Source organism: Megalops cyprinoides, chromosome 12 (assembly GCF_013368585.1).
Source record: "Megalops cyprinoides isolate fMegCyp1 chromosome 12, fMegCyp1.pri, whole genome shotgun sequence".
NCBI classification, from domain to species: domain Eukaryota; kingdom Metazoa; phylum Chordata; class Actinopteri; order Elopiformes; family Megalopidae; genus Megalops; species Megalops cyprinoides.
This window is the reverse complement of record NC_050594.1, coordinates 7,162,679-7,175,265: the sequence shown is the minus strand read 5'-3', so window position 1 is coordinate 7,175,265 and position 12,587 is coordinate 7,162,679. Positions and strand designations below refer to the sequence as shown.

The following is a 12,587-nucleotide window of genomic DNA, read 5'->3' as shown; positions in this document are numbered from 1 at the left end:
ACTTAAGCCAACAGCGTTCGCCTCACTCTTATAAATGTTGATTGTCTTGTGCCGTGAGAACCTGGGTTCGAAATCAGGAATCCGAACAGTTGTTTTCTCACATCGCAAACCTTTCGTAACAGCCTGGGGTTAGTGGCAGTGTACCTGTTCCTTCAAAAAACACCCAAACCTCTCACAGGTTACCGCCTCCCAGACCGGCCTCATGTCTGCATTAATTCCATCCACCATATTTCCCCTTGTGTATTTTGTGTCTTCTCCACTTCAGGATTATCTAACGGGAAGATTGTGCCAAGTAGGCAGGAATTTACGCCTCGGTGTCTCAGAGCCTCACCTAGACCCTTCCCCTGCCCCACCTCTGCTCTGCTCATCCGGCAGCCTCATTAGCGTCCACCCGCAGAGGTGTGCGGACCAGGAGGGCTGCAGGGCTTAAGCCTGGAGCGGCAGATGGTCCCGGGCCAGATTTGGGATCTGTCAGCTGAGTGGCTTGTCGGACGGTGCGAAACAGCCCCGGGGGAGGGGGAGGGGATGGCAGACATGCCCGAAACGATTAGCTGGGAAGCCCTGGAGCGGGACAGTGTGCTTGTGAGTGTGGGCTACCCCGGGTTGCTCAGCGGGTTGTTGTGCATGGCTTGATCTAAACTCTAAACCTTCGCCGCAAGTGTCTGTCGGTTGCTCTGACCAAGACTTTGGAGGAGTCATGCGGGGCACAGTTTTTCAGTTTGTTCCTGACAATAGAGATTATAGTTACAATACTAAGGAGGTGATATCATTGGGCTCTGCTGTAATGTACACACACACACATACACACACACACACGTTTTACCTTTTGCAAAAAAAAATAACAAAGTGCAGGAAGAAAGCGATGCAAAGCAAATTTGTGCTCACCTCCTTTTACAGCAGTCTTAGACACAGCCCTGTGCACCTAGTTAGATCAGATCTCAGATTAAAAAAAAAACAGCTGATCAGTGGTTTCTCTCAGGTCTCATTGCTTGCTATTGTGATTTCAGTCCTGATTTAAAAATAGCATTGATTGCGGTGACAGGTAACTTCCACATCATAGGTGGTGCGGTTGCTCTGGGATTAAGTTTGGAGCCTCTGCTTTTTCTAAATGTCCTTGACAAGGAGATCAGTAACAAAGTATTTGTGTAGTTGCTTTGGAGAGAAGCAAACAGGTTTGAAGTTAGCGAATTTGTAGTGAATGATTCTACTAAGTTCCAGAAATGGACAGACATCTGGCTGCCTGCCTCTCCGGACCAGGTGACAGTAAACGGAAGCTAAAGTAAGTCCGCTGTTTTCCCAGCGCTGTTCAGCCAGGGCTGGCTGCCTTGATAAAAAGCTTACCCCTGTAGCCAAAGAGTTTGAAGCTCTTGGACTTCGGACTTTAGTACTTGCCAGCCTGTCTGTAAATGTGTCTCGTACTTGTGGCAGTTTTTCCTTCGGTGCTTAACGGAGCTCATCAGCGCTCCAGTATTCTAGAAATGCGTGTGTGGTTCGCTGTCAAATTGCAAGTCAGATCCTCATGTTGGGAATAAAGAACATGATGATGTATTAGCAGGGAGTAATGTAAATACATAAATCAATGTTGTCAGTTTAAACAGCTGGGCTGTGGGGAAGGGTATTTAAATTATCTTTTAAATACTTATGTAAATAGTTTAGGTAGTTTAATATCTGATATGTGGACTGTTTCTATTTAGGATAGATATTTCCATATGCAAATGTAATGGCTCAGATTTTTTTGTTGTTATAACGTATAAATAAAAGTGATTGTTTTATGATGACAACCTGTTTGTTCTCACAGTTCACACGGTAATGTAAACATGACTTGATTGTTTTATTGGGGTGATAACTTTTAAAAATGTGTGTTAGCAATTAAAAAAAACATACCGTACACTGTAAAGGACCCCATTTGCCACTTTAACCAGCAATAAAAGTGTATAGACATTACATATCAGTGATGTCATACTCAGTGTCCACCATCACTTCAAATTAAAAGTCCCCCCCCCCCCCCCCCCCCCCCGGCTGCACCACTCGGTCTTGAAGCCCTGAGCTTCTCTGCTGCAGGTGCATGAGAAGAGGGTGGCAGTGCATGCTTGCAGGTGAGCAGGCCTGAATGCGGGACCTCTATCCCTTTTCCTTATCTGTAATTCAGAGGAACGGTATCTGCCAGGCAGGGTCGCGTTACGGGATGCGTTTCGTAGATGCCCTTATCCAGAGATACGCCCTTATCCAGAGATACTGACATGAAGTGCGTGTGGACATGTTTTATATGTATTATTATATGTATATATTACATATAGTATTATATACATATATATTGCAGAATGTTTTACTGAGGCAGTTTGGGTTAAGTACCATGCTCAATCGCACAACATCACTGCTCCACCTGGGAGTTTGCCTGGCAACCTTTGGGCCGGCTTAACTGCTTCAGCCTCTACGCCACATGCTGCACGCCGCAGGACAGACCGCATAGCTGCCGGGTCGGCTCAGGTACTGCAGGAGACTCACCTGTGTTGGCGATACTGCAGGAGCAGCCAGTGTAACTGCGGGCCATGTCAGATAAACGGTAAAGTTTAAATTGTGTGAGTGGTCGAGCTGCTTTGTCTGTGTATCGTTGCTGTCTGAGCTGAAGCTCCGGATGGGGCCGCCGCCCCATCTCCTCAGACTTGGAGAGGTGTTTCTGGCAAGAACTGTCTCTCCTTTTTCAGCTGTTTGCTTTCAGAAATGTATGTACTCACGTGTTGCAGACCCGGCACGCACAGGATGGTATCACCGGCTTTATCTGGCCTCTGTTGACTCTGACAGTGACCCCCTTCAGAGCGTTCCGGAATTCCAGCGAGATCACTGGTCTTTAGGTCACCTGGCACGTGCTTGCATGGGGGTTGGGGCTCGGTGTGGACCTCTGCAGGAACTTTTAAAAATTGACCTCAGCGCCATGATGGCTATTCCACAGTGTAGCATTTAAAATTTTGTAAATTGCCATTTCCCTCCAGCAAATTTGTAGCTCCAGCAGTCACTTCTTTGGCTGATTTATGGCAGTAAGATTACATTCTGGATATTTCTGCCCTCACCAGTCTTAAAGGGCCAGCCTGCTGTTGGGTGCATCAGTTTATTGGTGGGGACGTCGCAGCGGCTCCAGCAAAGGGTTAAAATGCCCTCAGCTATCAGCTCAAAACAGACACGGTTCTTTAAGAATGGATTCAGGTTTATGTGTATCAGAGGTATTTGTCTGCTATGTGTGGTTGTGTTTGACTAGGAAAGGACAATAGGTGAAAGCTGTGTAGCTCATGCCTTAAAACAGTCAACCCTTTTCCTGCTGTGGAGAGGGAGAGAGAGAGAGAGAAGGAGAGAGAGAGGAAGGGAGAGTGATGGAGAGAGAATGGGGGGATGACAGCCAGAGTGTGAGAGTGAGAGAGACCAAAAGAGAGAGAGAAAGTGGGAAAGATGCGAGGGGGGGATACTGTTAATACAATGCCTTGTTCCTGCTGGCGAAAGCATGGTGTGTGGAACAATATGATGAACACAATTCAATCCAAGGCTGCTTTTGTTATAAGTCTACATGTTGGGCCAGCAAATCAGGATCTCTGTGTCGATTTGCCTTCTGTCAGATGTGATGAATAGAAAAGACTGATTTCCCCCATTCTATATAATAGCATGAGTGGCAGCCGCTTATGGGAAACGTGCTGGAGGCAGCACCCTTGAGGTGCAGGAGAAGCGGCAGGTCACGCTGGAAGGGTCCAGGGCGGGATGGGAAGGCGGCGACTGTTTTTTCGTGACCGTTGTGAGGATGGAGGCTGCTCAGGCCCCGAGCCTCACTCTGTGTGCAGAGGCGTAGGCCTGGGAGTTTCGGCATAGCGGCGGGACAGCCAATGAACGGGCAGGGCAGAAGTTGGGACCGAGAGCTGCTCAGCGGGAGATCGGATCACGATGTGGGTGTGACACAGGCCTGTCACACAGGCACTCGAGTAAAATCAGCAATGACAGAGACAAAGTAACGTCAGGTGAGGCAGAGACTCACTTTCGCTTTCTCAGCCTCACACACTTTCTGTCTCTCTCTGTGTTTCTCTCTTGCTCTCTCGTGCTCTGTTTAATTCACTTCACTTCAGTTCGGCATTTACTGGCATGATGAACACAGTACATGTTGCCAGAGCAACTAAGAAAACAGAATGAGAGATCAGCCAGTTTTGTGTGTGTGTGTGTGTGTGTGTGTGTGTGTGTGTGTACAGGATCGAGCGTAGGTCCTCAATCTCCTTACTTGCGCTTACTGTGAATCTGCAGCTCGTTAAGCTCTCTGAGTTAGTGCGTTTGTCATCTGCAATCAGGGACCTATTCCACAAAATGGGATTAATCTGTTATTGAGCTAACTCTTGGTAAATATCACCGAAAATCCAGAGTTTCTGGGTTTACAAAACAAGTGAAAGTCTGGCTTGTTACCATGGCAGACAGAGATGGCTATTCCGAGCATCTGTTATGCTCCCATACTTGAGTATTTGAGCATTCATCTAAAAAACATCGAATTAAGCTTGAAAAATATCATCAAACATATAGTACTAGTGAGTCCCCTAGCCTGCTTTCCATCTTAATCATCTGTGTGTGCTTTCTTAGATTGTTTGAATGTTGCTAGCTAAAGTAAACAGTTTACTTGTAATCAAATAAACATGTATCTGGAAATTTTAATCTCTGACAACAAACAGTTCCCAGTCCGTTCATACACGCTCGTGCCAAGATCCCAAAATTCAAAAGTTTCAAAAGTGTGCTCTGTTGAGGTAATGTCTCTTAGCAAAATCCACCAAAAGCAACTTGATATGTCCATTGTGATGTCCATCAAGATAGGAATGCACTGACTAAAAATGACAAAAATTTCAAACCGGAAGACAATTTCTCTCTGCCTGTGAAAATCATCTTAGTAACATGACTTCATCACAAAACAGAATAAAAGCTATCACAAAATAAACACAAGCGTAATGATAAAACAAAGCCAAAGACAGTCAAACCAGCATGCTTTGAGTCACATGTTGGGTGTCTGGAGGTCATTAACTAAGATTAAACAGTCTGAATTAATTAAAATCCAAAGGGTCTTGTATCTTAAAACCACCTCAGCAGTAGTTTGATGCAGCCTTTAAGTAAAGCACTCAAAGTAGCACTGACCTGGTGGACCTGGTGGACCTGCTAATCCTTTCCACCTTGAATGTGATGTTAACTGGATCCCTGCAGGGAAGAAACAGCTTCTGTGAGGGGAGTAAGGACAGCACTGCATGGTGAGAATTAAATGCTTTTAAAATAGATTGGAGGCTGAGGTGATATGTAAAAACTGGAAAATATAAAAAGGCAAAAAGTATTAAAAGATACAAAAATGTATCACACCCGGAAAAGGTGTGTTAAACTTTCAGTTAAATCCCTGATAGTTTTGGTGAAACGTGAATAAGCTCTCTGTTTTTGAATTGCGGTGGTCTCTTATATTTGCCAGATGTGCATTTAACAGATTAGGCAACATACAGTAGTCCCAATTTCCCATCTTCATTACATTGGAACTTAAGAACCCTGCCTTCTCCTTATGCACTTAGTGAAAATGTAGGCGCAGCACTTTAACGTGATGATACTAATCTTTAAGCAGTGTCGCGAAACGGCCCTCTCCCGCTGACTTTAGTCGGGATATCCCGATCCGCGATGGCTGGCGCTGATCCCGATTTAACGAGTCCCTCTAATTGGGGCCCAGCGATGCTGTAATGCCCTACAGCCCGTTTTATCCACCAGCCTGCCCCCGCTCTCTCCCAGCTCTTTCCCCTCTTATTGATTCACTCTGCCTGCTTCCATCTCTCTCTCTCCCTCCCTCTCAGGGTTCATTAAGACCTAAAACGTCCCCGCGGAGCAGCAGGTTGGTTTCCGCGCCATGGCCCCGGGCCCTGGGCTCCGGCGGGGGGATTAGAGCTATCGGGGCCCTGCTCTGACACAGCCGTGCGCGCGCATACACAATAGGGCCCTTATGCTGAACGAAGGGGCCCTGGAATGTGTTTCCCAGGCCACTTGGCAGCCTCACAGTCAGATCTGCGCGAGAGCTCCACTGTGTGTGTGTGTGTGTGTTGGGTGGGTGTGTCTGTCTGTCTATCTGTCTGTGTGTGTGTGCGTGTGTGTGCGTGTGTGTGCGTGTGTGTGCGTGTGTGTGTGCGTGTGTGTGTGCGTGTGTGTGTGCGTGTGTGTGCGCGTGTGCGTGCGCGTGTGCGTGCGTGTGTGTGTGCGTGTGTGCGTGTGTGTGTGTGTGTGTGGGTGGGTGGGTGTTGGGTGGGTCTGTCTGTCTGTCTGTTTGTCTATCTGTCTGTGTGTGTGTGCGTGTGTGTGTTGGGTGGGTGTGTGTGTGTGTGTGTGTGTGTGTTGGGTGGGTGTGTCTGTCTGTCTGTCTGTCTGTGTGTGTGTGTGGCTCTGGCCGTAGCGTTGACCGGGGGGGGGGGGGGGGGCGTGGATTTTGGCATTTCCACGTCCCACAGGAGAGGGGAATGAGTATATGTCCGATAAGTAGGTGTAGGTGAGTAGGTCCTTTGGTGTGCCTGCTCTTCACCTGGATGGAGGTGTGGGTTTGGTTTGTTTGAAGGTCAGCAGCAGTGTGTGTTGTTTGGTACCTCCAACACCAGTGCTTCCTCTTTAGGTAGCTGTCCTTGAGAGTTTCGTTCACCCAGTGCTGAGCCATTCTGAAGGATTTTTTTTTTTTGCAACATCGTAGCCTGGCGATACCGAAGTTGAACTTTCAATGCGATTTCCCCTGTTGTAGTACACAGGAGATGAATGAATGTCCCGTTTTCTTAGGTGCCAGACAGAAAGCAGTATATGATTTGCTCCCAATACCACTTTATTCTGTGGGGATTTTGACCCAAGATGCGTCTTTGTCAGGACAAATTTGCAACACAACCAAACCTGTATTAGGCAGCTTTACACTCCTGAGACCATTCACTAGTCAGACCACTTGATTCTTGGATTATCATTCAGTCGTTGTAGACGGCACAGAAGTTCCTTCAGTATGTCCACTGACTGCCCTTGGGTTGGAGTCTCACAAACCACTCTTCTCCCAGCATGAAGCCTCTTTTTCCTGGCCAGGCAACAGCAGGCTCAGTGGCCTCTAACCCACTGATAATGGGCACTCTGGAAACCAGCAGGTTCAGCTTCTACCAACAACCCATCACCCAGATTTTCCTCATTCCTTTTTTTGGGGGGTGGGGGGGGGTGGGGGTTGGTGGTGGTTTGGACAGCTCACTTCAGCTACAGTGACGAATGTGACTGGAGGATTGCTTTTACGCCTAACCTCCCTCCCCCCTCTACACGCCACATTAACACACTTGTTGGAAGGCTCTATAAAGTTGATGAAGCTTTTATTAACTTCCAGACAGTCACGCACCATTACATTTACAGGGAGTTAGTTTGAACTAATGGCAAGGTGTGAAAAAATGTGTGAAAAAAGACCTCCCGTTTTTTCCTAAAATACACACAGTTGCTCTGTGTGGCATTTGAAGTTTTTACATTTTTTCTTGCCATAAGCACTTATCGCATACTTGCAGTACTCAGGTTAAATCGTGCTCTCGCTGCTGTTTGCCGATGGTGTGAACACATTCAGAGGCCGGTGTACAGCGTGCGCTACCGTGAGGAACACACTGGAAAATCTCAAGACCGGTCACCCTGTCAAAGACACAGAAAAAGAAGAGATGAAAGAGGGAGAGCAAAGTCCGTTGAGGGGAGGAGGAGAAGTGAAAGAGAGAGGGGCGAGGACAGTTTCCCGGACGGAGCGAGGAATTTGGGGTGGGGGGGTGGGGGGGATCACACACACACACACACACACACACACACACACACACACACACACAGCGTGCCCTGGTGTTTTTCTTTCTTTCTCTCGCAGGCCCCGGGACCTCCCGCTCCGCTGACAAAGTCGTCGTCATAGCAACGCAAGGGGCAGTCACAGCAAAGTAATTTCTGACAGGGGGAGGAGGGGGAGGGAGGGAGACAGGGAGGGGGGGAAGGGGTGAGGCGGAGGCTGCCCTGCTCCTTTAGAGACCAGGGGATGGCGGGACGGTGAAATCACAGGAGAGCGGGATGGGTGGGGGGTGGCGAGTGAAAGAGGAGGAAAGGGGGAGGGAGGGTAGACGGTGGGATGCGGTCACTTCGGGGTTCATGCAGCCTGTTGATGCGAGTGTTGGGGTCCCAGCAAATCCGCGCAATCTGCAGGAACATCCTGGGGTTCAGGTGTCCAGGGTGACCAGGGCATATTCAGGGGTATGTTCAGGTCACACTGATGATTCCAGCCTACTCTTCACTGCAGCAGACAGTAAGCCTGAGCTTCCCGATTCTCTTTGTGTGTGTGTGAGCTACACACTGCAGTGCACTGTGCTGTGTGTGTGTGTGTGTGTGTGTGTGTGTGTGTGTGTGTGTGTGTGTGTGAGGGGAGGAGAGAGAGAGAGAGAAAGTGTGACAGACACGAATGGAATGTGACCAAGTTGGTAGAGGTTATCTACCAACAACAGACCCAGACCAGTGAATAGTGTTGTGCTTGCAATCACTGATCTGGGAGTGCTGTTAGCCTGCTCTGACACTGTTGCTCATTTAACTTGGATGGATACGGTTCTGTTCCCTTGTGCTGGAAGTCGCTCTGGATAAGAGCGTCTGCTAGATGAATCTAATATAACGCAGTGCAGCGTAAGACCGAGATGACACATCGGCCCTGCTGCACTCACATGAGGAATGCCCTCTTCTGGAGCATGCTAGCCAGTTAACCCGCATTGGTCTAGCACCAATCTGAAAGCAAAACCGAACTGGCTGACAGCGTGAAAAGTTGTGAGGCGTGTAAAAGTTGAGAAGCGTATCTCGGATGTAGGTGAAGCCCCCCCCCCCCAGCTGAGCTCGGCGAAGCTACGCTGATCTGACATGAAATAGCAGGGAGTTCACTTCCTCTTAGGTCATGTGTCACTTACAATTTCATGCTGTGTAAATCACTCTTGTAAATAAGGGCTTGTATAATAAGACATAAATGTAAGACATAAATAAAGGGTGTATGCATGTGAGTGTCCTATATATTATATATAATACACATAGATACATATAGAATATATATATGAATTTATTCCAACTCATTCAGCAGCTCTTTAGCTGGAATGCTTCAGATCTCCCCTCAGAAGTGTCAGAATGTCATAGTATTACAGAAGCATCTTGGCAGTGTAATCCATTGAGGAGTTATATACACACACACACACACACAAGCATCGAGGCACCAGTCAGACAGATATCAGTACCCAGGGTTTTTCCCTTTCTCATCTAAATGCTGTTTAAGCATGCTCCAGTGAATTTGGCTTGCTTCAAGACAAGTAAAGGAAATTTTCTTGCCAAAAAGGTGGATTACTTCCAAAGCAAACTTAAATTTTTTAATTACTGTGTGTGTGCGTGGGGGGGGGGGGGGGGGGGGGGGGGTGCCAATCTGCCTTCAGCCAGCATCTCTTCTGGCTCATCCATAAAAGGCAGGCTTAAAAGTAGACAAAAACACACATCATGCCTAATGTATCTACTGTATATACATCTCAGGGGGTTACTATAGATACAGTCATCTCGGATGATTTTGGGGATTCCATGGAAATTGGTCAAATATCCCGCTGTCCCTGAAAAGTCATGAACAATTCCCTGCATCTAAAAATAGGACAGGAAACGGTTCATTCTTTCAAAGTAAGCTAAATACATCCATCTGTGTGACTGACTCACCAGCTTGTCAAGCATTAGCAGTTTCAGTGTGCAGATATGCTGGCTGGCTTGTGTGCAGAGTCATTCCCAAAAGCGCTGACTGGTGTTTGCTGTGTTTCTGTGCAGACCCCTAGTATTTTAAAAGCGGTGAATCACAGCGCATTTTACCCCCCACACTTCTATCTTCAAAACCTGCCCTATTTTGTGATAATTAAAACTAGTCTTAAAAAGAAGTGACCCTCAGGTCTTACAGTTGAAATGTCATTCAGAAGTGATAGGAAGTGTTTATCGGGTGAGACCGGGGATTTATGGTTGTAACGCGCCAGTGTAACGCGCCAGTGTGACGAGCGACGGCGACGGGGACTCAGGGCTCCTGTCGGTTGTGACCCTGATCCGCTGCTCTCTGAACTGTGTCACAGAAGAGGGAAGCTGAGCGTTTGCCCGTTCAAGGCTGCAGAAGGTCGGCCTGCTATCTGTGGCGCTGCGTGTTTTGGTTCACAAACACCATGCGTCAACAGAAGTGATAAAAGACTGATAAAAAAGCAGGCCTGGTGTGCATCAAGACGGCCAGCGGGCGGAGCTCAAGATGGAAGACTCCCTGAGCTGCGATCATGTGTGTGCACAAATGAGAAAAATGGTTGTGTTTGTGTGTGTGTGTGTGTGTGTGCGTGCATACATATTTGCATTAACACTATCTAAATGGCATTGATAATATCAGAAGGCGCAATGTCAGGTGATGGCTGATCTTAGTCATGCTGCTGTTACATCATCCATACACAGTGACATGGATGAGACTCATCTTACACACTCGCACACACACATACACACGCACACACACGCTCGCGGGAAGGTGATAGCTGCAGGCACGCTGCCCAGTCCTCAGTTGGAGGGTATAACGTCCCCATGCTGCGGTTTCGCTTACTGCCCCCCTGAACTTCAGCAGATCATGGCTTGATTCTCTGTGCTTCTGCCTGCTTGCGTTTCCCTGTGTTTCAGAACACAGAGAACTTTTTCCAGGGCTGTCCTGACTGTCGGCCCTGTGTGCTGCTTTGATTTTTGAAGCAGCATTCATTGTGATGTTGGCGTACGTAACCAGTTATGTTGGTGTCATTCTGTGACCAAAAATGTGGTTGCGTTGTCGTGGTGTGGTTGGAACTTGGAAGACTGTTCAGTTGTAATTTTATTATATTGCAGTGTGGTTGGGAGACTGTTCAGTTGTAATTTTATTATATTGCAGTGTGGTTGGGAGACTGTTCAGTTGTAATTTTATTATATTGCAATGTGGTTGGGAGACTGTTCAGTTGTAATTTTACTATATTGCAGTGTGGTTGGGAGACTGTTCAGTTGTAATTTTATTATATTGCAATGTGGTTGGGAGACTGTTCAGTTGTAATTTTACTATATTGCAGTGTGGTTGGAAGACTGTTCAGTTGTAATTTTATTATATTGCAGTGTGAGATTGTCGTCCTAGTTTCACTGATTTCACTAGTTGACTGATTGCGAGATTGTTGCTCCTGGCTGTTCTGACCCCAGGTCTGTGCTTGCAGGCGCCCACCCCTCTAAAGACAGGATCCCAGCTCGGCGCAAGGGTGTCATGGCCGCTGCCCCACGGAGATGCAGAGATCACCCCTTGTAGCGCACGCGACCCACGGTACACGCACGGAGGTGCAGAGAGGAGGAGGTGCAGGAGGAGCAGGAGGAGTAATGACCACGTCGCACATGAACGGCCACGCCTCGGAGCCGGACGGGGACGGGGCCGGGGGCGGGGGCTCGGTTGAGGCCCCTGAGGAGCCCCAGTGGCACCGGGAGATGCCGGTGGACTGCCCCGGGGACCTGGGGGCCCGCACTCTCCCGGTGCGCCGCAGCGCCCAGCTGGAGCGGATCCGGCAGCACCAGGAGGACCTGCGCCGGAGGAGGGAGGAGGAGGGCCGCAACCGGCAGGAGCTGGACCTCAACGCCTCCATGCGCCTCAAGAAGCTGGCGCAGAACCCCAAGGTGGGCATCGACAACCCCACCTTCGACCCCATCGAGGGGCCCGGCGGCCTCGCGGGGCAGACCCTGGGCCTGGGAGGGCAGCCCACGCTTCTGGGTAAGTGAGAGGGTGGGGGTGGGGGGCATTTTGGGCAGGGGGAGGGTGTTTGATGGGGACATCGTTTCTGGTGACCCTTACTGCTGTTGGATATGTTGGCCATTCTGTTGCAGCGGTATGACCACGACCTGCTCCTCACAGCAGGTCCTTTTAAGAAAGCTCACCTGTTTATTTATTTCTTTCTTCTTCCCCTTGTTACTCCCTTTCCCTGTCTCTCTCCTCTTCCGCTGTGTCACTAGGGGCTCTGTCTCAGGATGACTCTGATCCCTCAGGTAGGATGTGGCAGCCCTCAGCACATGCAGAAAGCCATTTGACTCGGTTTCCCTGGTCTTTTATATATGTAGTTAATTAGGATTTAACCTCCACACACATTCGGCACTTTCTCACCTCGCAGACACCCCACACCCAAAGACATGCTGGCTGGGATGGGGGGGGTCGTCTTGCCATCGTGTCGAGGGCCAGCTAACAGCGGGAGCTCGAGGTGAACGGTGAACGCTGGAAGATCACACGCAGTGGCAGGAGCTGTTTTGTCAGGATGAGGAGCAGAGAGCAGCAGGGAGGGAGAGACAGAGAGGGAGAGACATGCTCAGTGCCACTAATCAAAGCTGAGGGAGTAGGCTGGTGCTGAATTCCTGAGGGAGGAGGGAAAGAGGACCCCCCGGGAAGAAAGGGAGAGATTCAATTTAAGGGAAAAAAAGGTTGTTATGTAACAGCAACCGCGTCTGTACTCGTCCGCTCTGGGAGTCTTTCTCTCCCTCCCTCTCCCTTCCTCTTTCATTTCCTCTCTCACTTC

At 48.7% G+C, this 12,587-nt stretch overlaps 1 protein-coding gene across 1 annotated transcript in view; it reads left to right on the top strand.

Annotated features, from left to right (window-relative positions):
* mpp5a (membrane protein, palmitoylated 5a (MAGUK p55 subfamily member 5)) overlaps window positions 1-12,587 on the top strand; it is a 34,038-nt gene that overhangs the window by 4,998 nt on the left and 16,453 nt on the right. The window contains exon 2 of the mRNA XM_036542133.1: window positions 11,253-11,794. Within this exon, the coding sequence (XP_036398026.1) occupies window positions 11,320-11,794 (475 nt within the window). The 5' untranslated portion in view covers window positions 11,253-11,319. The remainder of the gene's footprint in view (window positions 1-11,252; window positions 11,795-12,587) is intronic.